Consider the following 26,427-nt stretch of genomic DNA (forward strand, 5'->3'; position numbering starts at 1 on the left):
GTTTATCCTTTATAATCAAGCTTCATACCTACAAATTATGAAAATCAAATATAACTTTTGTATTTCAATTATTGTTTGTATATCATTTAATGGAGTGTTTTTTTTCTTTAAGGAAAATGCCACATAACCAAACACTTGGTGCGGGAACCATCATTGACAAGTAACTATATTGTGTAGGAAATTTGTTAAGGTATCTATACAAACACTTGAAAGATTGTTGTAATCACAAAACTTCGTCGGAGCTCAAACGTACTAGAAGTACCTTATTTAAGGTATTTAGATACCCCAATTGTTCTCTTTTTATTATTTAGTATGTTTTTTATTTATTAAATAATAACAAATAGTTGAATTTTAATGTAGGACGATCAAGATTGTATTAGATTGGAGTAAGGGAAATTTCCAGTGCCACCTGAGTAACCCCTAAAATTAATGCCACCTCTTGAGTCATTTAATTTATCAATTAGATTGTTTATATGGTAAAAACATATCAAAGACACCGCTTGCTATTAGGAAATCACAGTTAAGTGCAAGAGTCGTTCTTACGTTAGGGTGAGATGACTTGAGAGTGAGTAAGTAAGAAAAGAGAAAAAAAAAAAAAGATTTAAAAAAAAAATGTATTGACTATTTTACCCCTATCTTAACTTTAAAATTTGAAATAAACCTACGTGTAAATGAGGATAATGAAATTCTCATCCATAATCTATAATAGACAAAAACAATTTAAAATAATGAAAATTCTCATAATTGAGAATCCAAAAAGAGCCTAACTGAAATTGATAGTATAAGGGTGTCTATCTGTTAAATTGAATAACTAAAGGTGTAGCAATAGTATTAGACGTAACTCAGGGGGTGGTGAGGAATTTTCCCTAATATTTACCGTAGAATATCGGTGTCATCCGATTATCGTATCCATACGTGATAATGACGTATCGATAATCATCCAACAAAGTCGTACCGCCACCGGTGATACGATACCGGTACGTTGATGCATCTACAAATTTAATCCGGAATGATCATTTATTTATATTATAAACAAATAAAACAACAGATGGCGGCCTGGGAACTTCAAAATTGTGCTTCGTCTCCCTCAAGCAGCCAGAGTCAAAGAAGTGATTCACAAGACGCGGAGCGTCAAAGTTTTGCTTCATTTATTTAGAAGCCGAGTCATAGAAGTGTTATTGCTAGTTCAAAGCTTTTCTGGCAGACAGGTGCTGGTTCTCGGTTGCTTTCCAGACGGTACGCAATTCTGTTCATTGCTCCGTTTCAAAGCTTTATCTCCTTTTCTGCTCAATTCTGATTTCTGCGTTTGTTGATTTTATGGCTCTTAACCAAAGCTTTATGTTAATCTAGTTTAACTGCTTACTGCTTGGTGTTCTCGTACTTCCATTTGTCTCGCCTGACCAATCAGACTTCCATAGAGTCAGATTCTTTATTTTTTGTCATTTAATTTGTGATCCGTTATTCCTATTCTATATGGCTTAATCAACACAGTTATATCGAGTTCTGAATTGCGATTGAACCACATAAGGTGCGGGTTTTGTTTAACGATAGTAATGGTATTCTGAATCGTAGTGATTGTATCGAATGCTTTTGATGGAAGGTCTCTTCCAAGCTTTATATGAAGGTTTTTCAGGTTTCTGAACCTAACATATGGTAGAATTCCTGTACTCCTTGCACAAGGGGTTGGCTTATATAGGGAAGGCCAACACCTCATAACTAAGAAATAATGAATTGGGCTTTGCCCTAGTATATTTTTTCTCCCCTCCCCCCTTCTCTCTCTCTTGGTTAATGAATTCTTTATTCACATAAAAAAAAGAAAAAACAATCACGAGTTCAAGTCTCCTTGGTTAGGCCCCCCAGGGGGAGAATAAGGAGAAGAAAAGAAGTCCTATGCTCCTATCCATTGACCATGTCATTTTTTCGGTCCTCTCGAGAGCAAGGTAATTAAAATTTAGAAAAGGAAAAATGTATGTTTTTTTTTTTTTGGTTGATATTCCTTTTGGCTTTTGTATGGGGTTCAAAATTTTCTCCTGACTTTGCTAGTTTGATGATATGAGCTTTTGTCATAGTTTCAGGCCACAGGCTCACATGTGAGGTCTTGTGCAGAGTGGGCAGTTATTTGACCTTAGCTTTCATTTGAAGAAATAGAGGTATTCTTTTCATTTTCCATTTTCTTTGCTTGGACGGTTAGAATTAAAGGGTTTTAGTCTTGGCCCAAATCCTTGGCATGTTTCTTCAAATTGCAGGCTTCCCAAGTGAGGGAGTAGAAAGGGAAAAAAATTATAGCCAAAACTTTCACCTGATGGCAAGGATCAAACCTCAAGCATTGCTAATTCAGAGCAAAAAGAAGAAGGGCCCTACTCGCATCAGTATCACTACAATAATTACTTGCAACTTAATTTTTGTATTGATTATGTGGTGCTCAATTGCCACCTATAGAAAGTGGTCTCAAAGGTTCGAGGCTTTTTTTTTTGTCCAGCTTCTATTTTTCGTTTTACATATTGATGCATGTTATTTATAATGACATGGTAAAATTCGAAACTATATCAGCCCAGTGCTTAATCATTCATTCTTTTGGTTTAACAACCTTACAGTTTTTAACCAATTTGTCCATCTTGAATGTAGGTCTAGCAATCAACATGAAGAGTATGGCTTACCAAATCTTCAGGTATCTTGCTTCAGACTGTGGTCTTGTTATATAACCTTATCCGCAGTTGTGCCATGGAAAAACTGTGATTAAGTTGGGAATAATATAAATTGTGTATAACGAGACACAAGCCGCCTTTATTTATAATATGGAGGAGAACATACTAGAAAGTGTACAAGATCGAAATACTTTTGTAACACGATAAGACAATTCTACCCATTGTATTCATTTACAATGTCCCCTCCCCCCCAGTTGGTGCACAAATATCACAAATGCCTACCTTGGAAACAATAAAATGAAAATCCCTACCGTGGAGTCCCTTAGTAAATACATCAACCAAATGATCATGGAAGGAATAAAGGGAACACAGATGATACCAGACTCCGGCTCCTCCTTTCTGAAGTGGCAATCAGTATCTGCCTGTTTAGTCCTATCATGTTGAACTAGATTTGGCTAATGCTAATGGCAGATGTGATATTTCAGTGGAGCATAATAGGAGAAGTAACTGGAACAACCAAATCAAGAATAAGAACATGGAGCTAATGAGCTATAAGAATTCATGAATTCCATGTGCCACAGCACAAAGTTCTGCTTAAGTACAAGAATGAGCAACTGCTTGCTTTGTGTTGCTCCAAGTAACCAAGTTGCCATCATAAAGGCCACTTAACATGTGGTAGTTTTGATGATCATAGGTGAATCTACCTAATCAGCATCTGTAGAAGTGTCAACTCTAAGATGATGATGAAGAAAGAAAGGAATCAGACTACCTGGGTCATATTTCCAGTAACAGAGAACACAATGAATTGCTTTGATATGTGGAGTCAGGGTCACTGACTAAGGTAAAAATATAAGCAGTGTTAGGAGAGGTATGATACTATGATCAAGATAAATCAATCGGCCAACTGAACATTGATATTGCCCCTTATGCATAGGTTCACCTTATTTGCTCAAAAGATTAGCATTTGCATCACTAAGAGTGTCAAATGGCTTGGAGCCCAAGAGGGTTGTCTCAAACTGAAGGTCAAGAGTATACTTCCTCTGAGACGGGAGGATACCTCAAGTAGATCTAGCCGCATCAATACCGAGGAATAATGAAGCTTCCTTAACTCTTCAATTTCAAATTCAATACCCAATTAGTCCTTGAGGTGTGAGATCTAATCAACATTATCACTAGTGACAACATTGTCATCAATTATGCCATCAAAATAACAATCTTGCCGACAAATTGCCTGATAAAAATGTATGGTCAGCATTGCTTTTGAGTGTAGCCAATCATCACTGTTAGAATTTCAGTACCTGTAATCAACCTAGTGACAGAGAGGAAATTCAAAAAGAAGAACAAGAATATAAGAAGATTGAAGAAGAAGAGAAGAAGAAGGGAGAGAGCTTGCATGTGTAGTTGCGTACATTTTGGCTCTCCCTTGGTACATCATTTATAATGTAAAAAATCAAGTCTTAGTATAGGAAAACAAGCCAAAAAAAAAAAAAAAAAAAAAAAGAAAAGAAAAGAAAAGAAGGAAAATTACATATTGCATAGAAACCCTCAAATCTACTAAAAAGGAAACTATCCTAGGGACATTACTTATCAACCAAACATTGGAAAAATTAGAAAGTAACAAAAATAGAAAGTAATTAAAATAGAATGTAACCGAAATTGAAACCTAAGCTAAAATAGAAAGTCATATTTTAACACTCCCCCTCAAGTTGGAGTATACATATCAAAGGTTCCAGCTTGGAATTACAAGAACATATGAAGGAACTTCATTACACTTGTGCATATGTAGCAATAACAGAGGCTGCTAGTACTTGAGAGAACTTCACCTAGGAGATAATCAAAATCAACTTAAAAAAAAGGGTCTAATTTTTCATATTGAAGATGAGCAAAATCCATAAGTATAGCAACATCAAAGGCATTATCTAAATAATGCCAAGTAGGTAGGGAGGAATCTCCACACTAATAGATAAAAATTGTAGCTCCAGTTCACACATAACCTCTTACAAGAAGGCAAAGTAGAAGGCAAAGGTATGGGTGGGTAAATGGCGGTATTGGTTATTGTGGAGCAAGTAGGTAAGTAAAAGGGAATATGGGTTATTGCGGACCAAATAGGTAAGGTAATATGGCTTACTACTGACTTAGTAGGTAGGTAAATGTAGTATGGGTTACTGCAGACTAAATAGGTAGATAAAGGTAGTATAGATTACTACAGACCAAATAAGTAAGTAAGAAACAACCAAGTAGTTAGGTGTTGCTGTAGAATACCATCTTAGGAGGATAAAGACCTTCATCAGTAATATTTTCCAACAAATCTTGAGTAGAATAAGAATTCAATCTCCCCCTCACGTGTGGCATTACACGTGGACAAATAATGACAACCAATATCTAATATGGGAACATCTTAGATGGACGGGAATGACAAATAGAGGAAATGAATGGCAAATCTGTAAATAAACTGAAGTTGAAATAGAGATGGCAGATCTGTAATTTTCAGAAGTATGGATGCTAGAATAGGAAAAAAGAAACGGTGCCATATGAGTGAAAGGGCTAGTTTCAGAAACAAAATAATTTAAAGGATAAAGAAAAATAAAAAAAATAAAAATAAAATTGGTAACTTGGTCGAAGGGTCCGACCAAATACAAAAACTGGTCGAAGGAGAATGAAGTCATGTAAAGTTGCAGCGGAAGCCATGCCATACAGTGCAAAGGATTCAAACTAGGGCCAAAAACACGAAAGATTTAGAGATACCGAAGCAGCTTAGAACCAGAATTGAGCAGGGAAGAAGGTGAAGCCAAAAATAGTCATCACCTCTTCACAGCCCTCTAAAAACAGGTCTTCTTGGAGATGGTTGCAGCAGTACAGTTGTCTCCCCTTCTTTGCTTCTTTTTTTTTTCCCCCCTCATAAAAGTCTTTGAATAGAAAATTTGCAGATTCATCTACAGATGCTGAGAGACAGGAGCGAACAGGTTGCAGGGCCTCAAAAACTAGTACCCAGAGATTCATTATCAAGGCGGAAATCTCACCAACAAAAACTAGTACCAAGTTTAGCTATGGCTCATGGATCAGATCTAAATCAGAGTATGCTGAAGCAATCAAAACCATATTATGTGTTCAATTGATAGAATCAAAGGAACCAGACACCTTCAAGAAACGATAGCTAGAATCTATATATATATATATATATATATGTGTGTGTGTGTGTGTGTATACATTTTCCTTTGAAGGGATCTACCAAAACTAGATCCAATAGCAGTCACGCCAGAACTTCCAAGAGAACTCCAATCGAAGCAAAACCTCCAATAGAAGCTCCGAAAACTGAAAACGAAGTGTTGAAACTTTTGGTTTTTGTTATTGTCGGAACTGTAGTTCTTCTTCTTCATTGAACTAGGGTCCCATTCTTGAAATAAAAAACCTAAACAACTCTCAAACTGACAATAGATTATTGCTCTGATATCATGTTCAAATTTCAGTACCTGTAAGCAGTCTAGGGACTGAGAAAATTCAGAAAGAAGAACAAGAACAGAAGTAGACTGAAGAAGAAGAGAGAGAGCTTGCATGTGTACGTTTTGGCTCTCCCCTAGTATTTCATTTATAATGTAAAATAAAGTCTTAGTTTAAGTTATAGCCAAAAAAAAATAAAAATAATACATAAAATTACATATTGCATAGAATCTCCCAAATCTACTAAAAATGAAACTATCCTAGGGAGATTACTTATCAACCAAACAATAGGAAAATTAGAAAGTAACCAAGATAGAGAGTAACTAAAATAGAAAGTAACCAAAATAGAAACCTAACCTAAAATAGAAAGTGATATTTTAACAATCACCATAGCCTTGAGAAACGAATCTTCCAGGATAGGCATGAGGTGACTGCTTCAGTCCATTTTAGGCCTATTTTGATTTGCACACCTTCCCTGAGTCTTAGAAGAATCAAAACCAGTTGGAACATCTATATGAAGTTCTTCAACTTCTCCATTTTTAGTGTCCAGTTGGGGAAGATCCCATGCCAGATTTACAAGAACTGATAAAAGGTATAATAGGAGCAGGGTTGGCCTGAATCTGGGTGGAAAAACCCTGACCTTTGGCATGAATAGTTTGGACATACAACTTCTTGCAGATTTCCTTTTTGTGATGCCCCTTGTGACAATAGTCACATTCACTGGAGTCTTCTTAGATGAGGAACCACCAAGAGGGGCTGGTTGCCCGAAAAGAGAGGTGATCTGTCTAGAGGTTCCGAAATGGATTGGGAGTATAGCAGAACAGAAGATGTCCTCTAGCTGAATCATAGAAAAATTACCTGCTCTGCTGTAGGGAAAGGGTCATGACTCAGAAGTTTGGCTCAAAGCTGATCATACTCAATACTGAGCCTGCCAAGAATCATAAACCCTAAGTTTGTTCTCACACTTTAAGAAGGAGATAGCCTCGGCAATTTGAGGTTATATAAAATTGACAGGAAAAGCCATAACCAATGAATCTTCATGTTTCCACGTTTTCAAGAGCTGTAGTGCCATAGCATGCTTTGTTGCAGCTCCAGTGAGGTATCCATATTATAAGTTATAACCCTCAATATTTCTATACATAAGCAATAAAACGTGACCACATCAGGTACTGTCTAGTTTGATAAAACACAGTGGAAAAGGAAGAATGATTTCCCTGAGCAGGTCCTTCTATCCTATTAGATGCTGTAGCAATCTCAGAGGTGTCTACTATGATGATAACAAGGGAGAACCCCTACCCCCCCCCCCCCCCCCCCCCCCAAAAAAAAAAAAAAAAAAAAAAAAAAAAAAGAAAAGAAAAAGGAAGCCTGAAGCAGGGTTTCTTCCAAAAAAGTAAACATCACAGATTGGTCCTGAAAGTTACCAGCACCCGAGTAGGGATTGGCACTGAGAAAGTGACGCACAGAGGAGAAGAAGAAGAACTATATCATCAACCAATCCTAAAGGAATTCAAACAAGAAGTAGTGAAGCATCCACATTACAAGGTTGTGGATTGAACAAGAGGAGGGGCTAAAAAGAAGGCTTCAATGGCCTGGAGAAAACCATCAAGGATGGCAGGAATGCTAGGCAGAAGGACTTGTGGTGGTAGAGCTGGAGAAAAACCAAGAAGAGGTGAGATTCAGGGTGAAGGATTCCAAGGTTGATCTTTCTCTGATGCCATAATGAATTTGGGAAAATGTGACTCATGTCTAATGTGATACAGGCCCTCTTTATTTTTAAAATGGAGAACATTCTAGAATGAATACATGACCAGTCTAACCTTGAACGCACTTAGAGAAAAATGATATGAATCTAGGTATCAAACCTAGGTATCTAACGTGATTTTGAGTGTTTAAGATGTCTCATGTAGTGGAACTTATATAAGATTACAGATGAAAGTATTCTTTTACACATGCAAATTCTGGATAACTGGTGTGGATTTCATGAAGCTGATTTACCTTAGTGCCTTACGGTTTTGACTACGACTTCTGCTAGTCAGATTATTCTAATTGTTTATTGAAAATATTCTTATTCTAAAATTGAGCTAGATTATGTTCTTACAATTTTTTTTCTTAAGAATTAGTTAGTTTAGTTATTATTTGATTATCCATTTTCATGCTGTAGGATGTGGATGCAAAGAAATTTGATCTCCCTGGTTATGCTGTAAGTTCCTCTTTTTGCTTTTCTGTAACAGCTTCCATCATGATGGTAATTTTTTTTTTTTCTGGAGCTAGGTAGAATCTACTATATTTCTTTATACTTTTTATCCAGATTTTACTGTTCTTATCAATTGGGGGTTAACAATAGCTAGCCACTGAGTAGTTCTCTAAACATCCCCACCCGGGGGGGGGGGGGGGGAGAAGAAGAATAGAATAGTTGGACAAATTGAGTACAATTTTTTTTTGAAATACTTTATTAGCCAAAAGGCCCAAAACATAGCAAAAACTTCCAGGACAAAAACTTTTTGCTCAGAAGTCAGAACAAACCCAAGTCTCCCTACTGGCTCAACTCAACACAAATTAGAAACCCCATCCCATTTTACAGTTAACATCCCTGGAATTAGAGAGGGACATGCCCCTATGAAATCCTAAATGACCATGAAGTTTAAAAGAAATTGCATCCGATATCTCTCAAATGATCTAGACGTCCCTACCCATTTCCACAGGTTTCTTTCCCACCAGATGTGGCAAACTGTTGCTGCAAATGCTAATTTTCCCATTTTTCGTAAAGGTATTTCCTACAAATTCACGAATAATCCACTCCAACTTCTATCAAAAGTCTGAAACTAAATCCCATCATCACTGCACCTCCTCTGAACCCCTTCCCAAATTTTAGCAGCTAACAGACACTTGAAGAACAAGTGTTCCTGATCCTCATTTACACTCCAGCAAAGGGAACATCCAGGACTCACATCTCAACCCTTCTATTCAACATATCTGTGGTAGGAAGCCCTCTCAGAAACACCCTGCATAAGACAAAGAAGTGCTCAGGGATATGCCCTTTGAATCACACTACTTTCCACCAGTCAACACTCTGATTGCCACTCTGAATAAAACACCTAGCTTTCCTGAAGGAGAACTGTCCTCTAGGCTTCCAGCATAAAATATCTTCAAAATCAGCTCGCCAATGATGAACCTGATCCATAGCCTCCCATATCTCTCCTAGAGATACATAACAGGAGCCCGACTCACCTTCTGCCTTCCTGCCCTACCATTGCCACTACAGCCAATCTGTCCAATCCTGAAATGAATCAAGTGTCCTCCCATACACCTTAAGCAACACTCCTCGGGGATGCCAGTTATCCAGCCAGAATCTAGTGGAACACTTATTGTGAACCTCATGATGCAGTATTAGGCCAGTTCAATCACTTGTGGTCCAACCCAAAAGAATCGGTCCTATGGGGTTTGGTCCAACCAGAGTTTTTGAACTTAATAAGTATTCTATTTCAGATTTAAATTAGTTTTTTACCTGTTTTATTGTTCCTACGTAAGATTGCGTTAGACTACAGTTAGGATTTTGATTTCAATTAGGATTTGCATTTTGTTTTCTTCAAATAGCTTGTATTAGGATACAATTTTCAAGATTGAACAGAATGAATTCACTTGTGTTTATGAGAGCATGCATGGCTGGTATGTGGGTGTGAGCACTCCCTCCCCTCTTCCTCCTCTTCGAATTCTTCAAATCCTCCCTCCATTACAGCACACCATAGCAGCCCTATACCGGCTATGTCTTCTTTCTCTATTCTATTTTTCTCATTTTCTTCTTTCTATTCTGTTCTTGCCAAGTTTTGCGTCTCTGATTCTCTTCTTCTCTTCTTTGTTTTTCTTTTTCCCTGCTGGATTACCTGTCACAGCACAAGGTTGTTTCTTCCTTGTATTTCACCTTCTGGGCTCTCTCAAATCTCTCGGTTCTTCTTCTTCCTTTGCTCTTTTTCTTCTCTCTCTCTCTTTCTCTGGCCAATCATATGTTACTGATACTCTCATTTTTCGATACTCGTGGGTGAGTTTTTCTCAACACCAGGGAGAGTTGATGCTGTATCAGACTGGTTCAATCTGTTCTGATCCAACCCCAGAAGAACCGGTCCAATGGGGTTTGGTCCAACAAGAATTAGACTTATAAGTATTTTATTTCTGTTCTAGTTTTAGTCTTTTACTTGTTTTATTCTTCCTACGTAAGAGTGAGTTAGACTTTGATTAGGATTTTGTTTTGGATTTTGATTTCAATCAGGAGTTGCGTTTATTTCCTTGATACAATGTTAAGATTGAATAGAATGAATATAGTTATGTTGATAAGAGCTTGTATGGCTGGAGTGTGAGTGTGAGCACTCCCGCCCTCTTCCTACTCCTTTAATTCTTCTATTTGTCCCTCTATGACAGCCCACCATAGCAGCCCTATACCAGGTCTGCATCATCTCATCACCATTTCCTTCTCCACAGTGGGTCTGGTTTCAGCATCTTCTCCCAAGACCAAGAAGAAACCAGTGTGTATCTTACTGTCCTGAATCCTGATCGAGTCTCTCCACAGAAATTTGAATGAAGCCGGTGAACCCACGGAGATGGTTGACTAGAAGCCACCTTCCAAATCAACAGAATAACTATGTTGCACTCATCAAGATTACTCTAGATCCATTCAGTTTATTAAATTGCAAACTTTGTTTTGCTTTACCCTTTTTTTTGGTTGGGTTCGGGGGGTGGGGGGAGGGTGGGGTGATGAGTGGGTGGTATTTGAAAGCATTGTGTGCATACATTTGTACACATTTGTTAGAATAAAGGTAAAATGTGAAGAAAAGGGGTCTTGGGATTAGTGGGGCTATTCTTGTACTTCCCTTGTTTTTCTTGATGGTTTCCCTTGTCCTGGCTATACATTAGACTATTAGAGGTTGAGGAGTGTTGAAAACATGGACTGAGGTTTTCTAATTAGAATATGATTATGTTTCCTCATAAGTCTAGAGTTTTATTTCTATATTTCCTTTTCCTGCTTAGTATAGGACTTAACTAGGTTGTAACTGTAACTATCCTATTGGGGTCTTGTGAATAATAGACTTTTAGAGAAGCAATTCCTCACATTACAACATGGTATTAGAGCTAGGTTTTGTTTTCATCCTACAGAGGTGCTGTAGAAATTTTTTTTGAAGTCGCTATTCACGTGTTTGTTTTCTTTTCGGGTATTCTGGAACTGTATATTGGGTGATTAAGTGCATGTCTAGGAAAATTTTGTTTAAGGAGTCTGGTATTTAAGCGGACCAGTTGTGTCCCTCCAGTCTTATCTGTAAAATTCCTAGTGTACTTTGATTAAAAAATATACAAATTGGAGGTAACCTGAGGAGATACTTTTCACGTGAATTAGTGGAGTAATTTCGAAAATATTTCAGGGACTTTTTCGTAATTCTGAAAAAGTTCAGGGATTTTTTTTGCAATTTGCAACAATTTTAGGGGACTTTTTCGTAAATTTTGAAAATGTTCAGGGACTTTTTTAATTTCTCCTTGCAATTATGGCTGATCCCATATCTCCTTTATCTGGTACATCTGAAGAGTCTCCCATGTCTTCCATTCATAAGGATCGTGAGTTTTCTCCGCTTTAGATAACCACTGTGAAACTTAATGGGACAAATTATCTTAGATGGTCTCGTTCAGTTTCCCTAGCTGTTGGTGCTCTTGGTCTTACTGACCATCTTGATGGGACTTCTACAAAACCTTCCACACCTGGTCTGCAACTTTCCAAGTGGTATATAGATGAATGCTTGGTCATGGGTTTTCTCATCAACTCCATTGAATCTAGCATAGCAGAGAGTTATCTCCTCCTTCCTTATTCGACAACTATTTGGAAAGTTACTAAAGATACATACTCCAGAGTTGGCAATGATGCACAATGCTTTGAAATTAGATGGAAAATCAATCAGTTACAGCAGAAGAACCTTCCTCTTTCTCAATACTATAACACTCTTCGGGGATATTACCAGACTTTAGATTTCTATGGGAAGTTTACATCGAAGAATGTTGAAGATGCTATCGCCTATCAACAATGGGAAGATAAACAGAGAGTTTATGATTTTTTGGCAGGATTGAATATAGAATTTGATCAAATTCGCACACAGATCCTTTCAAAAGAGACTTTCCCTTCTTTGGCTCAAGCCTATGCCATGGTAGATACCGAGGACAGTCGAAGGACAGCTATGGTACACACTCAAACATTTGATAGATCTGCATTGGTGGTTGGTTATGGCAATAATAAATCTAGTTTTGGTAATTTTCGCCCTCCAGTAAAGTGCGAGTATTGTGGAAAAGAACGTCATACAAAGGACAAGTGTTGGAAGTTGCATGGACGTCCAACAAATTCCCGTGGAGGAGGTAAAAATGGAATCAAGGGCAGTAATCAAACATCTACAAATCAAGCCAGTTCTGACACCCTGAGCTCCAACACCTCTTTTCTTAAATGAGCTCCAACACCTTCATCAATTGATGTCTAGACTTGACTCATCTTCTCCAGTACAAACTTCCAGTATGAGTATAGCCTCTGTCATTGATCCCTCTGTTGATCCACAAATCCCCACAGGTATTTAACCGACCATATGACAGGCTCATCTACTTTGTTTCATACTTATTCATCTGTCCCTATTGCTCAGGATGTTCGAACGGATGATGGGTCTCTCTCCCCTATCTTTGGGAAAGGATCTATTATCTGTTTGCCTTCTCTTACCTTATCTAATGATATGCATGTTCCTAAGTTTTCGGCTAATCTTTTATCTATTAGTAGCCTTACTCGTGATATGAACTGCAAAATAACTTTCTTTCCTTCTCATTGTGTGTTTTAGGACCTGGAAACAGGGCTTACGATTGGCAGTGGTAGACAGAAAGGGGGGCTCTACTTAATGGATGGGTCCCCATCAGCTCTTTTTACGGTCTCTAGTTCCACCTCCCCTGCACTTTTTACCTTATTACAGTGGCATAGTTGTCTTGGCCACGTTCCTTTACCTATTTTGTCCAAATTATTTCTTGATCTGATTAAAAGGTGCAATTTAAATGATTTTTATTGTGAGGTATGTATTTTGGCCAAACAGACCAGGCATGTTTACCCTATTTCAGATAATCGTAGTAAAATTCATTTTTCAGTCATTTCACTCTGATGTGTGGGGTCCTTCTTGGACCGTGTCTGTATCTGGTCATAGATGGTTTGTTACCTTTATCGTCTGTTGTACTAGGACCACATGGGTTTACTTACTTCACCAAAAAAGTGATGTTTTCTCGTGCTTTCAAAATTTTCATAATATGATTAGGACTTAGTTTGGGCGACAGTCAAAATCCTTCGTACGGATAACGGAACTGAGTACTTGCGTGGCGCATTCCTTTCCTACTTAGCAAACCATGGCATCATACACCAAACTAGTTGCGTCGACACTCCACCTCAAAATGGGGTTGCCGAACGCAAAAATAGACATCTACTTGAGGTAGCATGTTCCCTCATGTTTTCTATGCACGTGCCTCTTCGGTTTTGGGATGAAGCCGTTCTTACTGCGGCATATCGAATTAACCGAATGCCTTCCCGAGTCTTAGATTAACGCTGTCCCCTTGAGGTTCTTTTAGGTACAACACTCTTTACAGTCTCACGACTCTCACCTCAGGTTTTTGGATGTGTTGCCTTTGTCCGGAACCACCATGTTTATGGAAAGTTAGATCCTTGTGGGTTAAAGACTTAAAGTGCATTTTCTTGGGTTATCCTCCTATACAGAAGGGGTATAAGTGTTATCATCCTAGTTCTCGTCATTTTTTCGTCTATATGGAAGTTGTGTTCCAGGAACAAATTCCATTTTTTTCCCCTACACCTCTTCAGGGGGAGAGTTTTAGTAAAGAGGTTCCAATGTTGATTCCTCCTTTCGATATTTCTCCTGAGATTCTTACAGATGATCCTCCTTTGGAAGATGGAATGATAGGACAGGAACAGCTGGTGGATGATATACAGGGGGAGACTAGACTTCTGAAGACCTATCAAAAAAAGCAACAAGTGACCCCTTCTGAACCAAGCCAGTCAAAAGCTTTGGTTCCTGGCCCTGAACAATCCGTTCCTCCAGGTGAGTCTGTCTTTAACCCTTCTTCTAATCCTACTTTAGACTTACCAATTGCTCTGTCTTTGACCCTTCTTCTAATCCTACTTTAGACTTACCAATTGCATTAAGAAAGCAACCTTGAACTTGCACCAAACATCCTATTTCCAATTATGTTTCATATCAGTCTCTATCTCCAGAATTTCAAAGTTTTATTTCCTCTTTGTCCTCTACTTCTATTCCTAACACTTGGCAGGAGGCATTATCTCACTCAAACTGGAAAGAAGCTATGGATGAGGAAATGCAAGCTCTGGAAAAAAACAAAACGTGGGATTTGGTGACTTTGCCCATAGGAAAGCAGATTGTTGGGTGCAAATGGGTGTTTGTGATCAAGTGCAAGGTAGATGGGACTGTTGAAAGGTACAAGGCAAGATTGGTTGCCAAAGGTTTCACTCAGACTTATGGCGTTGACTACCAGGAGACATTTGCCCCTGTTGCCATGATGAACACAGTTCGTACTATTATTTAATGTGCAATTAATAAAGGGTGGAGTTTACAACAATTAGATGTGAAGAATGCATTTTTGCATGGAGAACTCCAAGAAGAGGCATATATGGATATACCACTCGGGTATTCTACTACAGAGGCTTATAGGAAAGTGTGCAAGTTAAAGAGGGCTTTATATGGGCTGAAGCAATCTCCAAAAGTGTGGTTTGGAAGGTTCCATAAGGCAATGATATCTAATGGCTATAAGCAGAGCAATGCATATCACACTTTGTTTATTAAAAGAGATGGTTGCCACACTACTATACTTTTAGTATATGTGGATGATATTGTGATCACAGGCAGTAGTGAGGATGAGATTTCAGCATTAAAGACTTTTTTGGGAATTGAATTTGAGATCAAAGATATGGGAAAACTAAGATATTTCCTAGGTTTAGAGTTGGCATATTCTACTAGTGGTGTATCTCTATCCCAAAGGAAGTATATATTGGATCTTCTTGAGGAAACTGGAATGCTAGGATGTAAGCTTGCTGAGACTCCTATTAAGCCTAACCTACACTTGAAGGCAAAGGAAGGAGAACCAGTTGACAAGATAAGGTATCAAAAATTTGTGGAAAAGTTGATCTATCTATCTCACACTAGACCTGACATCACATTTGCAGTTAGTCTTGTTAGCCAGTATATGCATGATCCCTATTCCTTACATTTGGATGCAGTATATCGGATCTTGAGATACTTGAAGACTACTCCAGGAAAATGAATTTTAATTTCAGCTCATGAACATTTGAAGATTGAGGCATTATATACAGATGCAGATTGGACAGGATGTCCAGATGATAGGAGGTCTACCTCTGGGTATTGTGTATATGTGAGAGGTAACCTTGTGACTTGGAGAAGCAAGAAACAGGCTGTAGTTGCGCGGTCCAGTGCCGAGGCCTAGTTTAGGGCGATTGCTCAAGGCATTTGTGAGGTACTATGGCTTAAAGGGCTGCTTCAAGAGGTTTGGACAGATTTGGAAGTTCCTATACAGTTATACTTAGATAGTAAGTCAGCAATCAACATAGCTCATAACCCAGTACAGCATGATAGGACTAAGCATGTGGAGATTGACAGACATTTCATCAAAGAGAAGCTTGAGGCTGGGCTGATCCATATCACCTTTGTTACTTCAAACGAGCAACGGGCTGATGTGCTCACAAAGAGCTTGAGCACGAAGATATTCAATTACATTATGAGCAAGTTAGGCATGATAAATATCTATGCTCAAACTTGAGGGGGAGTGTTGAAAACATGGACTGAGGTTTCCTAATTAGAATAGGATTATGTTTCCTCATAACTCTAGAGTTTTATTTCTATATTTCCTTTTCCTACTTAGTATAGGACTTAACTAGGTTGTAACTATAAATACCCTATTGGGGTCTTGTGAATAATAGACTTTTAGATGAGCAATTCCTCACATTACAACAAGGAGTCATTCATGTGAAGCGTCCACTAGATTCATCAATCTTTTTTTCTCTCTTCTTCTATTGATGCTTTCTAGTGTAGGGAAGTATCTTACAAGAAATGGACGCTACTACTTTGTTGTCTTATTGATTTGGGTATAAATCAAAATTAAAATTCTTTTATAGGAGGAGGTTCTCTGATTGGTGGACTGAAAAGCCAACATAATAATATCTGTTGGATGGGACTTAAGGGCATTTCAGGATTTTCAAAGGATTGGGGGAGAAATAATACAATGTGGTCAGTGGCTTGCACTGGAGCCGAAAGCATACTTTTTGGTCAGCTGACCAGAAAACATACTTCCTTATTTATTTTCCTCAGAAACATTGCTCTGGATTGTTTTGTGGACAGAGATTTCATGAGCTTGGACCATCTCTACACTGATCTTATATATTTTAATGCTCAATTCTTTTGGTCTTTATCTATGGTTTCTAACCAAATGAAATCTCTCATGATTATGTTTCATTTTTTTTCTGGGTTGACAGAACAGGTTAATTTGTATTAATAATCAGGTTTTTTCCCCAAAATCAAAAGAATGAAGTATAGGCACCCACCAACCTCATTAGGATTTTCTGATAGACGACTATCTTAGTTTCATATCAATATTCATGTAACATATAATCTTTGAAAAAAAACTTTCTTCCTTTTAAAAAAAGAAAAGACTCCTATATATACACCTGATCCCTGAATAGTTGGCATAGGGTTCATAAGTCAATTGATTAATGTGCTTACCACAAAGGAAATACTGGAATAAAGAAGTAGAGGTAGTCAGCACAATAGGTTTCAACTTCTATAAGTATTATCTTGTAGTCAACCCTTTTCCTGGGGAAGGAATGAATTTCATCCATAAATAGTCAGTTTAATAAAGAAAAGTATGGGAAAAAAAAAACTTCTATGCTTGGTTCTGTGCTTTTCTTGATGGCAGTTTCAGTGCATCTTTAGTTTTAGGCTGTCAAGGTCATTATGTTTTATTTTGGGTGGATGACCGTTATGCTTATTTTGTTAATTTTGTTTAGATACTTAGCACCTCAAAAGGTTCGATTACAGTGGAGCTTTACAAGGATGGTTCTTCTGAGATTGTCGATAGATTCCTTGATTTGTGGTGAGTTTTAATTTTACATTTTAAGCCATTCTCTGCAAGCTATTTGCATTTGCCAAATCATATAATGTTGTTCATGTTTTCAATGGTAGTATATAAAATGAATTACTGTCAAACTATTAAGTTTATGTGAAAAGGTTGGGAGCTATTGGCATACCATATGCCAGCACCTTGTTTTTCTTTCTTTCTCTTCCTTTCTGTTCTCTGTTTGAGGGATAAGGGAGTCATTTCAGTGGAGGGAAGAGATAGAGAGAGATAAGAGATATAGAGTGCTACCATACCATACACCGCTAGCTATCTCTCTCCCTAAGTTCATTTATCCCAACCCACCCCGCCCCCCCCCCCCCCCCAAAAAAAAAAAAAAAAAAAAAAACACACACACACACAGTGATGCCTGTTGATGAAGTTAGACAAATAGAAAACCACTAGGTTTATGTATCTTTTTCTTGGTTGGGGGGGGGGGGGGAGTTGGAAGAGGGCACAATTTTTTATTTACATGGGTTTTTTTTTTATTATGTTCCATTATTCATAACTAATTGTTTTATTAATCAACTCTCTAAGACATCTGGCTGGGGGCTGACCATAGGAAACAGGAAGGGGGAGTAGGCGATTCCTTTCGCCATGCTGCTTCTCCACTTTCCTTCTTCTTCATTGTCCCATTCCCTTCCCTCCACCTTTGCTTCTCTTTCCCCCTTGCTGGTCCCCTCTGGATCCTGCAACCTTCTCTGCTACACCATCTGAAGCCAGTTAGCACCTCCCTTCTCCCTCTTGCCTGCAACAGAAAAGATTCCTTACTCAAACAAGGATCTTTTGTGTCTGCCATGAAGCCCCCACCTATCATCACTGCTGCTGCAACTCCTGATCTCTTCCTCGGTTCCTCTCTTCCCCTTCAGGATGAGCGAATGGAAATCCTTGCTATTGCTATCCTGATGTCTCTGATTGATGTTCTTGAAAAAAAATCTTTGTTGAAATTGCCACCTCTGCAAAGGTTGGTTCTGTTCATCAACGAATGCCCTTGGATAGAACCCCTGTTGTGCCAACTTCCATCATCGATACTCTTGAAAGGGTCTCGGTGGTCATCCCCTCTAGGGGAAATGCCTCTGGATCCCTGGAGTTAACCCCCAACGAGGAACTCGCTGCTACAAAGAAAGCCCCTGCTCCCAACTTTTGTCATCGTCTCAACTACAGTCGCCTCCTCTGCCCCTTCGTTTTATTCCCGGCATCTTCGGCAATCTTCCACGGCTCTAGTAAGTGCTCTGACAAGTCACATCCAAGATCGGTACAGATTGGATCACCTTACTACCCTTGTCACTACCTCTGAGGCGTTGGCTGCAAAACCTGCCTCGACTCAGGCCTGGAATCCGGCTGCAGCTCAGGCCATGATTCCCATTGCCTCTGATGCCAACTCAGGACCTGTCCACCCTGACACCACCCCTTCCCCAATGCTTTCCTTCCCTCTGGTGCCTCCTCGTTCTTGGTTCTGCCTCCGACTGTGAATCGTAGTTTTTCCTCCTCTCTCTCTCCTCCCCCCATCTCGTCTCTCTAATCCCTTCCCTGTGGGCCTCCCATCTTGGACCCCTACCTTCTTACTGCCTTCCCCTCCAAATTAGCCCATTTTTTCTGCCCAACTGCCCCAACTAACCCCAAATCCATCCCTCCAACTTTCTATTTCTCTCGTGAAGGGCTTGGTCCATCCCCACTGTTGCTGGGCTTGGCTCCTTCAAGCGAGATACTCTCCCAGTCTAAGCCCTTGCCCAACCCCCCTTCAGGTTCCTTTTGGCCCAGCCTCTCCATTAGCCCTACCCCTCCCCTGTTGCTTACCCTTTTATCTGGGTCCACTTCCCCTCTAGCCCTAACCCTCACTTCCCCCACCCACCCTTCTCTCCTGCCCATCCCACTATCCCCGCTTCCCCCTTCCTGCCAAACTAAGGGCGCCGCCCTCTGATCATGGGAGCTGTAGAAGAAGCAACCGCACCAACAAAGGGCAGCACCAAATTGGCGAAGATTACATTGTTGATTTTAAGTTGCCGGGAAATATGAAGAAAAGAAAAGAAAAGAAAAAATAAAAAAATAGGTGCTGTTTGTATGGCTTGTTTGCTCGCCATTGCGCTCTTAAATAGTTGCTAAATTTCTTGCCTTCACTGCTTGTTGTTGGGCCCAGTGGCTTCTGTTGCTCGGGCTTTGCCCTTTGTGCTCTTTTACTTTCCCCTCTTTGGTAAAGAATTTATTTATTCATCCAAAAAAAAAGACATCTGGTTGGACTTTCACGTATTACCCAAGTCCTATCTCGATTTCACAACCAATACCTCTAGTAATTGATGTTATAAACTGAAATACTATTCCTTGGTTCAAAGACTGTAGAAGCATAAAAGTAATTGGTCATGCTATAAAATTATTGGAGAGGGTTATTGAAACCCACCTAAGATAGAAAACTACGATTATGAAGAACTAATTTGGTTTTATGCTAGAAAGATCCACTGCGGGAACTATTTTTCTCATTACTAGATTGATAGAAAGATTTGAAGGTTGCGAGAAGGAATTCCGTATGTTTTTATTGACACAAAGAAAGTTTATGATGGAGTCCCTAAAAAGTTAATTTGGCAAGTATTGGTGAAGAAGATAAGTTTTCAAGCAAATATTTGAACATAATTAAAGATATTTGTGATGGTATGATGGCTAGTGTAAGAACTATGAGGGCCAAGGTATTGATTTTCCAATTATAAGTGAGTTGATGTGCTTTATCTCGAGACATTCAAAATGAGGTTCCTTAGTGTATGCTCTTTGTTGACGATAATATTTTGGTGGAGGAGACGAAAGCAAGGATTAACTATAAGTTTGAGTTATGGAGATCAACCTTGGAATCAAGTGGTTTTAAGACAAGTACAACATAGATGGTATGGTTAATAATGTAGTGAAAATTGGAGAAAGGGAGATTATGCAAAGTTGTTATTTTAGGTATTTAGGCTCAATTGTGACTAAAGGATGTGATATGGAAGATGTTTCACAGAGAATTAAAGTAGGATGGCAGAAGAGGACAAATGCGTCTGGAGTGGTGTAACTGGTAAATTTCATAGGAAAGTTTTTATGGGTTTGTCATATGACTGGCCATGATGGTTAACAAGCATCATATACTCAAACTCGATGTAGCGGAGATGAGATGAGATGGATGAGTGGCAAAACTAGTAAGGAAAAGTTCAAGGAACGCTCATATTTGAGCTGTCCTAGAAGTGGCTCCAATGCATGATAAACTACAAGAAAGTTGTTTGAGGTAGAATGGTCATGTTAAGTCAAGGAACTTGGATGCTCCAAATGCTGAAAGATGATTGGATTCAGATTGAAAGAACTAAAAGAGCCATTGGCAGATCCCAAATTGGTTCTAGGAGCAGTGGTGATGAAAGACATGCGTAGCTCAGGTCTTTAAGTATAACATTGAAACTTAAATAGAGCTGGTTGGAGGGCTAGGATCCATGTAGCCAACCCCATTTGATGTAGATCCACAGACCTATGTCTGCTAGAAGCCCAAATGAAGCTGCCAAAGTGGTACTACAAGCAGTAGTACTAAAACTAGTAGTATTATACGTTCTTTACTTTGATTTTTGTTAGTAATTCTAATTCATTCAGTTGGACCAGGTTTCTTCGATTTAATTGGTCAACAGGTGGCAAGTGAGCATGTGACTCACTTAAGTAGTCACTTGATTATTGGTTATTTAGGCCATCAGTCCAGTGTGAACACCTCCATGTACGGGGAGGTGTGAGCTGTCCTAATTCAGTTAGAAGTTTGCTGAGTTTGTTTCTAATTCTTAGTGAAGTCCTACTATTACTAGGACTTCTTCCGCAAGGATGTTTAGCCCTCTATATATGCCCCACTCAGATGAATAAAATCAGTTCCAGTGTATGTTATTGGCCTAAGGAATTGCTTGTGTGATTTTTCTTGCATGGAGAAGCTGTTGGTGATTGAAGTCCATTGTTCCCTGGTGGTTCAGAGTCCAGGAAGAACTTACTTGGGTACTAGGTGATAATCCCTAGTTCCTACAGCTATGGAATCGATCTACCCCCATTATCTCCCATTACAGGTCTGCTTTCTGGTAAGGAGATCTTCATCCATCCAGTTTGGAATTTAAACTCATCAAGATAACTCTAGTACCCTAACCCTAATCTGATCTGACTTCAGTTTTAGCCAATTCCACCATCAGAAACCCTTCCTTTTTGGAACTCAAAACTGTTCACAGTAACCCTAATCTTCAATCGAAATTCCTCCCATTCTATTTGCTAAAACCCTACAATCCCTCAGCCCCAGTTAGTCCTGAACCTAAAATTTCTGCAGTTATTTTGTTCATCTCCTTCCCACCATCAGAATTGGCTGATTTTTGGTGAAAACCTTCCCTTTCATCTCCCTACCACTTCATGCCACTTTCACCCCAAAGCCTCAAATCATTACAAATCTAGCCCTAGGATTCCCCATAAATCCTAATTTCAGAAAAGCTATTTCCCACAATCAGTTCTATCACTAACTTGTACTGTTACATCCCTCCAACATAATAAAGACTTGAAAGAAGTTTCACCTTGTTCCTAGGTTCAAATCCCTAAAACCAGCAAACCCTAATTTTAACCTGAATTTGATGTGAACACAGTTTGGACCCCTGGCTGAATCCCTAAGTGGGCCCCACAAGATGGCTTTAAGAAGCCTCCCTAGACCCTAAGCTGGTCGTACCCTCTAGGAGGGGTATTTTGGGCATTTTTCAGCCCTATTTAGTTGCTGGAATTTAATTCCAGTTTGATTCTAGAGTCTAAGTTGGTTAAAGAGTCTTGTTTTGAGTTTGTAGTTGAGTTGTTGAGTCCTTGGTAATTTAAAACTCTGGCGCATGTGACAATTAGAGTTCTAATTAAATAAGAATTTAGCATGTGCTTATTAGAGTTTTAAGTTATTTAAACTTTTATTTCAGCATGTGTCCATTAGGGACCTTTGGATGTTTGAGATTTTATTTCAATGGTTGTGATGAAGTGGTGGGATCCTAATCTATAAAGGAATCCCAGTTGGTGTTAAGAGTATTTTAGTAGGCTATAAATAAGAGCCTACTCTTTCTTTGTAAGTTAAGTCTGATTATTGAGTGGTAAAGTTATTGAGTTGAGGACCGGGGTTCTTGTTGAGGGGGCCTTGGCAGATTTTTAGTAAAGTCTTCTTCAATATTCAGCACCTTCCTTCAAGCTTCTTCAAAGTTCAAGCTTTCTCTCTGCAGCCTTCAATAATTCCAGCAGCCATTACGACCACAACAGTCTTTATCAAGTAAGTACAACAGCCCCATCCCCTACCCTTATCCCTATGACACCCTAATCCCTCCCCAGCCCCTTCCTAATCCCCTTCTCTTCTTCTAGACCAACCACAAGCTTCTCCTCACCTCCCCAACTTTATTCCGCCTAAACGGTCGCCGGCACGCCGGGCGCCCACTTTGGCCCCCCACCCGCGCCCCCCCCCCCGCCGGCCCGTAATCCTAACCAAGAGTCCTTAGCCAAGTAAGAAACCTAGTTTGAACCATAGTTTAAAGTATTAGTTCTGAAATTGTAAAACAACAAAATCAGAGTTAGTTCTAGCCTAACTGAACCCATGAATTATTCCATACTCAACCCTAGAAACCTTAAAACATATAAAACCTAGCTTGTGAAAATTCTGCACTTACACCTCTGTTAAAACAGGATTCTTTTTGTTAGTTCCAGTGCTAGACCTAACCTGACCTAACCCTAATAACCCTTCCAAGTTAATGCTAGACTACCCTAATCTTAACCCTAAGACTTGGGCTGCAAAATAGCCTTGTCCGTGGGGTATTTTGAGTAAGAACAGCTGCTGTCCACTGAGGTTTCAACCCAAACAGCAAGGGTTCAAACCCTAATTTGTGTTGGTTCTTATTAAAGAGGGTATTGGAAGGTCTAACGCTGACCCTGGGTTACATCAGAGTTCCCTTATCGAGTTGGTTCTACTTTAAGTTTCCTGACAGTTTTGTCCTTAGTTGAACCTCTTCAATCTAAAGATACATCAACATTTAGCTGGGATAAAGGCTGAGTTGCTCTTGTATTCTTTTTATGTAAACGAGTATATAGCAGAAAATAAGGATTAGTTTTCCGTGATGCTCAATCCCACTCCTACATTGGTTAAGTTCAGTGCTTGGTAGTAGTGCCTTCATATATGTTAGGAGCTATCTTCGCCTAAAGTGTTGGTACTCCAATGGAACTCATTATATCCAGCCAGATTTCATAAAGAATTCACCCCTAGCAATGATAGATTCAATCAGCCTTGATAATCAATATAGTACTTCAATTGTCAATCAGAACCTTTTGTAGCAGCCACTGGAATCAGTAGTTGGGCTTAACATATGAGTTGAAGACAGACAAAAACTTCTGAGCTTGTAATATGTTCAGAAGGGCATCAAACATAGCGGGTTTATGCTTCCCTAATTTCAATTCTTTGCCTTCCAGTCCTTTCCAACTTTATTCTGAAATGCAATTTGATACCTTTATCAGATTGAGTTTAATCTTGAATTATTTATCCTCATGGTCAAACATAATGTTAGATGTTGGTGCTATCTCTTCAAGCTTTCACAGTAACAATATTTGATTCTAATAGAATTTCCTCTAAAATCACTACTGAACATCACAACTCCGTTTGGGAACCCCTTTTTTTTATTTTATTAATGTCATATGTGTTATCAAGTCTCGGGTAAGATTTAATGTCAGACTTCATGCTTTCACATCTAGCCATTATCTTGGGATGTTGATGCTTTCTCTTCAAGCTTAAATCTTAATTTCCTCACAATATTGAAATATCTTTGAATTTATATTTTTAATTCAAAAGCACTTTTGACGTTAGAATGCTGTTAAATCTCTCATGTTCTAAGAACCAAACCAACCAGAAAACCAAATTAAGTCCTGGTTATGATTTAATGGTTTACTTAATTCTCTAATTAGCTTGTACCAATGCTTAGAGTTACCAATCACAGTTCACTCATGTTCCTTATTGTTAGGGTTGTCCTGTCTTATTCTTAACCTTTCTGTACATCCTCTCTTAAATCTTGTATAGCAGCATAAATTACTCTTATATTTATAAGAAGATATGTTCTATTTTATATAGCATCAACTAATTGTAATTCACTTAAATGTTATTTATAGTCGCAACATTATTTTGGCTCAGCATGAGCATATTTCTGATGGATCAAACCTCAAAACTACAATCCAAATATAATGCTTAGATGCCTGATTTTTCTTTTTCTAATCATTGTCCTTCATGAACTCACTCACTCTGTGAAACAATTTTGAGACAAGATATCAAGAGAGGCACTTCCTACTAAACAGGAGGCTCCTTGTGATTGTGGACTAAAGCAAAACTTTAGGCCATAATGGGGACTGATTACTTGGGTAGTTGGGTTCATATCCTTATCCAAAAGTGATGGAACCATTGAATCTCTGTAGCAAAATGGGATGTCAGTTTTGATAAAACCTTGTACGACAGTATCATTGATTTGTTTCCTGTTGCTCTCTGTATCTATAACCTGCATACCCCAAATTCTTAAAGACCGTGACAACTAACTGGTTTTTTGCAGTCAAAAGGGGCACTTCAAGGGGATGCCTTTCCATCATGTAATAAAGAATTATGTGATTCAAGGGGGAGACGTTCAAAGAGAAGGAGCTGTAGAAGAGTGGACATCGAAAGTAAAACCTAGCAATCAAATAAGGTTTTCTAGCATGAACCCATGTTTAATTTTTTTTTTTTTTACCGTTATAATCTCCTCATTCTGATAAGTGCATTTTGTATTTTTCTTGACACCCAGCCCCAAGCATGAGGCGTTTATGCTTGGAACTTCAAAAACTAAACAGGATAGTGAAGTATTTGAGCTTTTCATTACAACTGCACCAATTCCAGACTTGAATGATAAGCTTAGTGTGTTTGGACGGGTGATCAAAGGGGAGGATATTGTTCAGGTACTAAAGAATTTTGCTTGCTTCCTTGTCATCAGTATATGTTGACATACTCTGCTTTTTATCTGTCACTTGTTGAAGTTAGCATGGACGTTCATCTTCCTAGTGACAATCATTGTTCTTTTTATTTGGACTGACCTTCAGGAACTGCTTGACTGAACTTTCGTTCTCTTTTTACCGGTTAAAATAGCTAAGAACACTCGTATGTGGTCATGACTGATGACTGCTCCTTGTCATGTGGTTTGCTGATATGGATTTTGCAACAATTACATATGGAGGTCTATTCATAGACGTTTCATGACCAATGCAATTGCGTTAAAGTAGTTCTTCTTTTCAGCTAGGGTTGTCATGGCTGTTTTTCCATTCACTAATTTTACGTTTTTCTATAGTTCTCTGCATCAGGAGCATGGTTGTCAACATGCCACCTATATGTTCTTTCATTTTATTGTGGTGCCTTATTTGGTGTAATCTAATTTTATGCATTTCTCAACCTCCTTGATTAGCCTTTTGCCTCGACAACTGTGACCAGATCCCCTTTTTCTCTTTTTCCTGAAACCATACTGATGATGAATGGAAATTTTCTCTGATGCAATTACTCAGGAAATTGAAGAGGTGGATACAGATGAACACTACCGACCTAAATCCCCGGTAGGAATCATTAATGTTACTTTGAAGCGGCAGATTTAAGTCATTACCATGTATGAAATGTGGTAGGAATCATTAATGTTACTTTGAAGCGGCAGATTTAAGTCATTACCATGTATAAAATGTTTCTGCATCGTTATTATGCCTGCCGGAGGAATCTTGATGGTGCCAATTTTTTGGTCTTCTGTTGGGATACTGGATAAGGTTTTAACAGGAAGGCTGTTTTGAGGGCAAATGGAAAAGATTACATATCTGTTTACCTGTTGTACCTTGTAAATTGTTATTATCTTTCCCCATTTTTTCTTCCTTGTTTTCCACTTAGTTTCAGTTGTTAGGACATTGAGCTATATCTGAGATGGGTTGAGGTTTGAGAACAAACATCAATATTTGTTCTCTTGAAGGCAAGGTTTAAAATATCCCGTAATACGATGCGATACTAGTCGGTATGTATCCATATCTGATACATCTATAAGATACAATTGATATGTCTTTCTATTAGATTGCACTAAAATATATTGACTAGTATGACCCATTTCTTGATATGAGATGTAAAATG

The 26,427-nt window shown here is 38.7% G+C and overlaps 1 protein-coding gene across 3 annotated transcripts; it reads left to right on the top strand.

The window, feature by feature from the left end:
* Positions 1-1,056: 1,056 nt before the first annotated feature.
* On the top strand, positions 1,057-26,296 carry LOC149019486 (Cyclophilin-like peptidyl-prolyl cis-trans isomerase family protein). 3 transcript variants are annotated; one of them, XM_089153486.1, is made up of 9 exons: positions 1,057-1,236; positions 2,070-2,150; positions 2,247-2,454; positions 2,626-2,668; positions 8,245-8,283; positions 17,179-17,264; positions 24,851-24,982; positions 25,079-25,229; positions 25,827-26,296. In XM_089153486.1, exons 3-9 carry the CDS (start codon positions 2,303-2,305, stop codon positions 25,911-25,913), a joined length of 690 nt encoding a protein of 229 aa, XP_089009612.1. In that variant the 5' UTR covers positions 1,057-1,236; positions 2,070-2,150; positions 2,247-2,302; the 3' UTR covers positions 25,914-26,296. The 3 variants fall into 3 exon arrangements, with proteins under 3 accessions (XP_089009612.1, XP_089009611.1, XP_089009613.1); XM_089153485.1 differs by having other exon boundaries at positions 2,076-2,150; XM_089153487.1 differs by lacking the exon at positions 1,057-1,236 and adding an exon at positions 1,802-1,940.
* The last annotated feature ends 131 nt before the right edge of the window (positions 26,297-26,427 follow it).

Source organism: Hakea prostrata, chromosome 4 (genome assembly GCF_041222555.1).
Source record: "Hakea prostrata isolate BN-2017 chromosome 4, UWA_Hpros_2, whole genome shotgun sequence".
Taxonomy (NCBI): domain Eukaryota; kingdom Viridiplantae; phylum Streptophyta; class Magnoliopsida; order Proteales; family Proteaceae; genus Hakea; species Hakea prostrata.

What these genes read in the sequence shown, in the direction of transcription:
- LOC149019486 (XM_089153486.1), top strand. Translation starts at nt 2,303, where the DNA reads ATGGCAAGGATCAAACCTCAAGCATTGCTAATTCAGAGCAAAAAGAAG. An exon ending in TATAGAAAGTGGTCTCAAAG is followed by an intron (nt 2,455 to 2,625) that starts GTTCGAGGCTTT and finishes TCTTGAATGTAG; the next exon opens with GTCTAGCAATCAACATGAAG. An exon ending in ATGGCTTACCAAATCTTCAG is followed by an intron (nt 2,669 to 8,244) that starts GTATCTTGCTTC and finishes TTCATGCTGTAG; the next exon opens with GATGTGGATGCAAAGAAATT.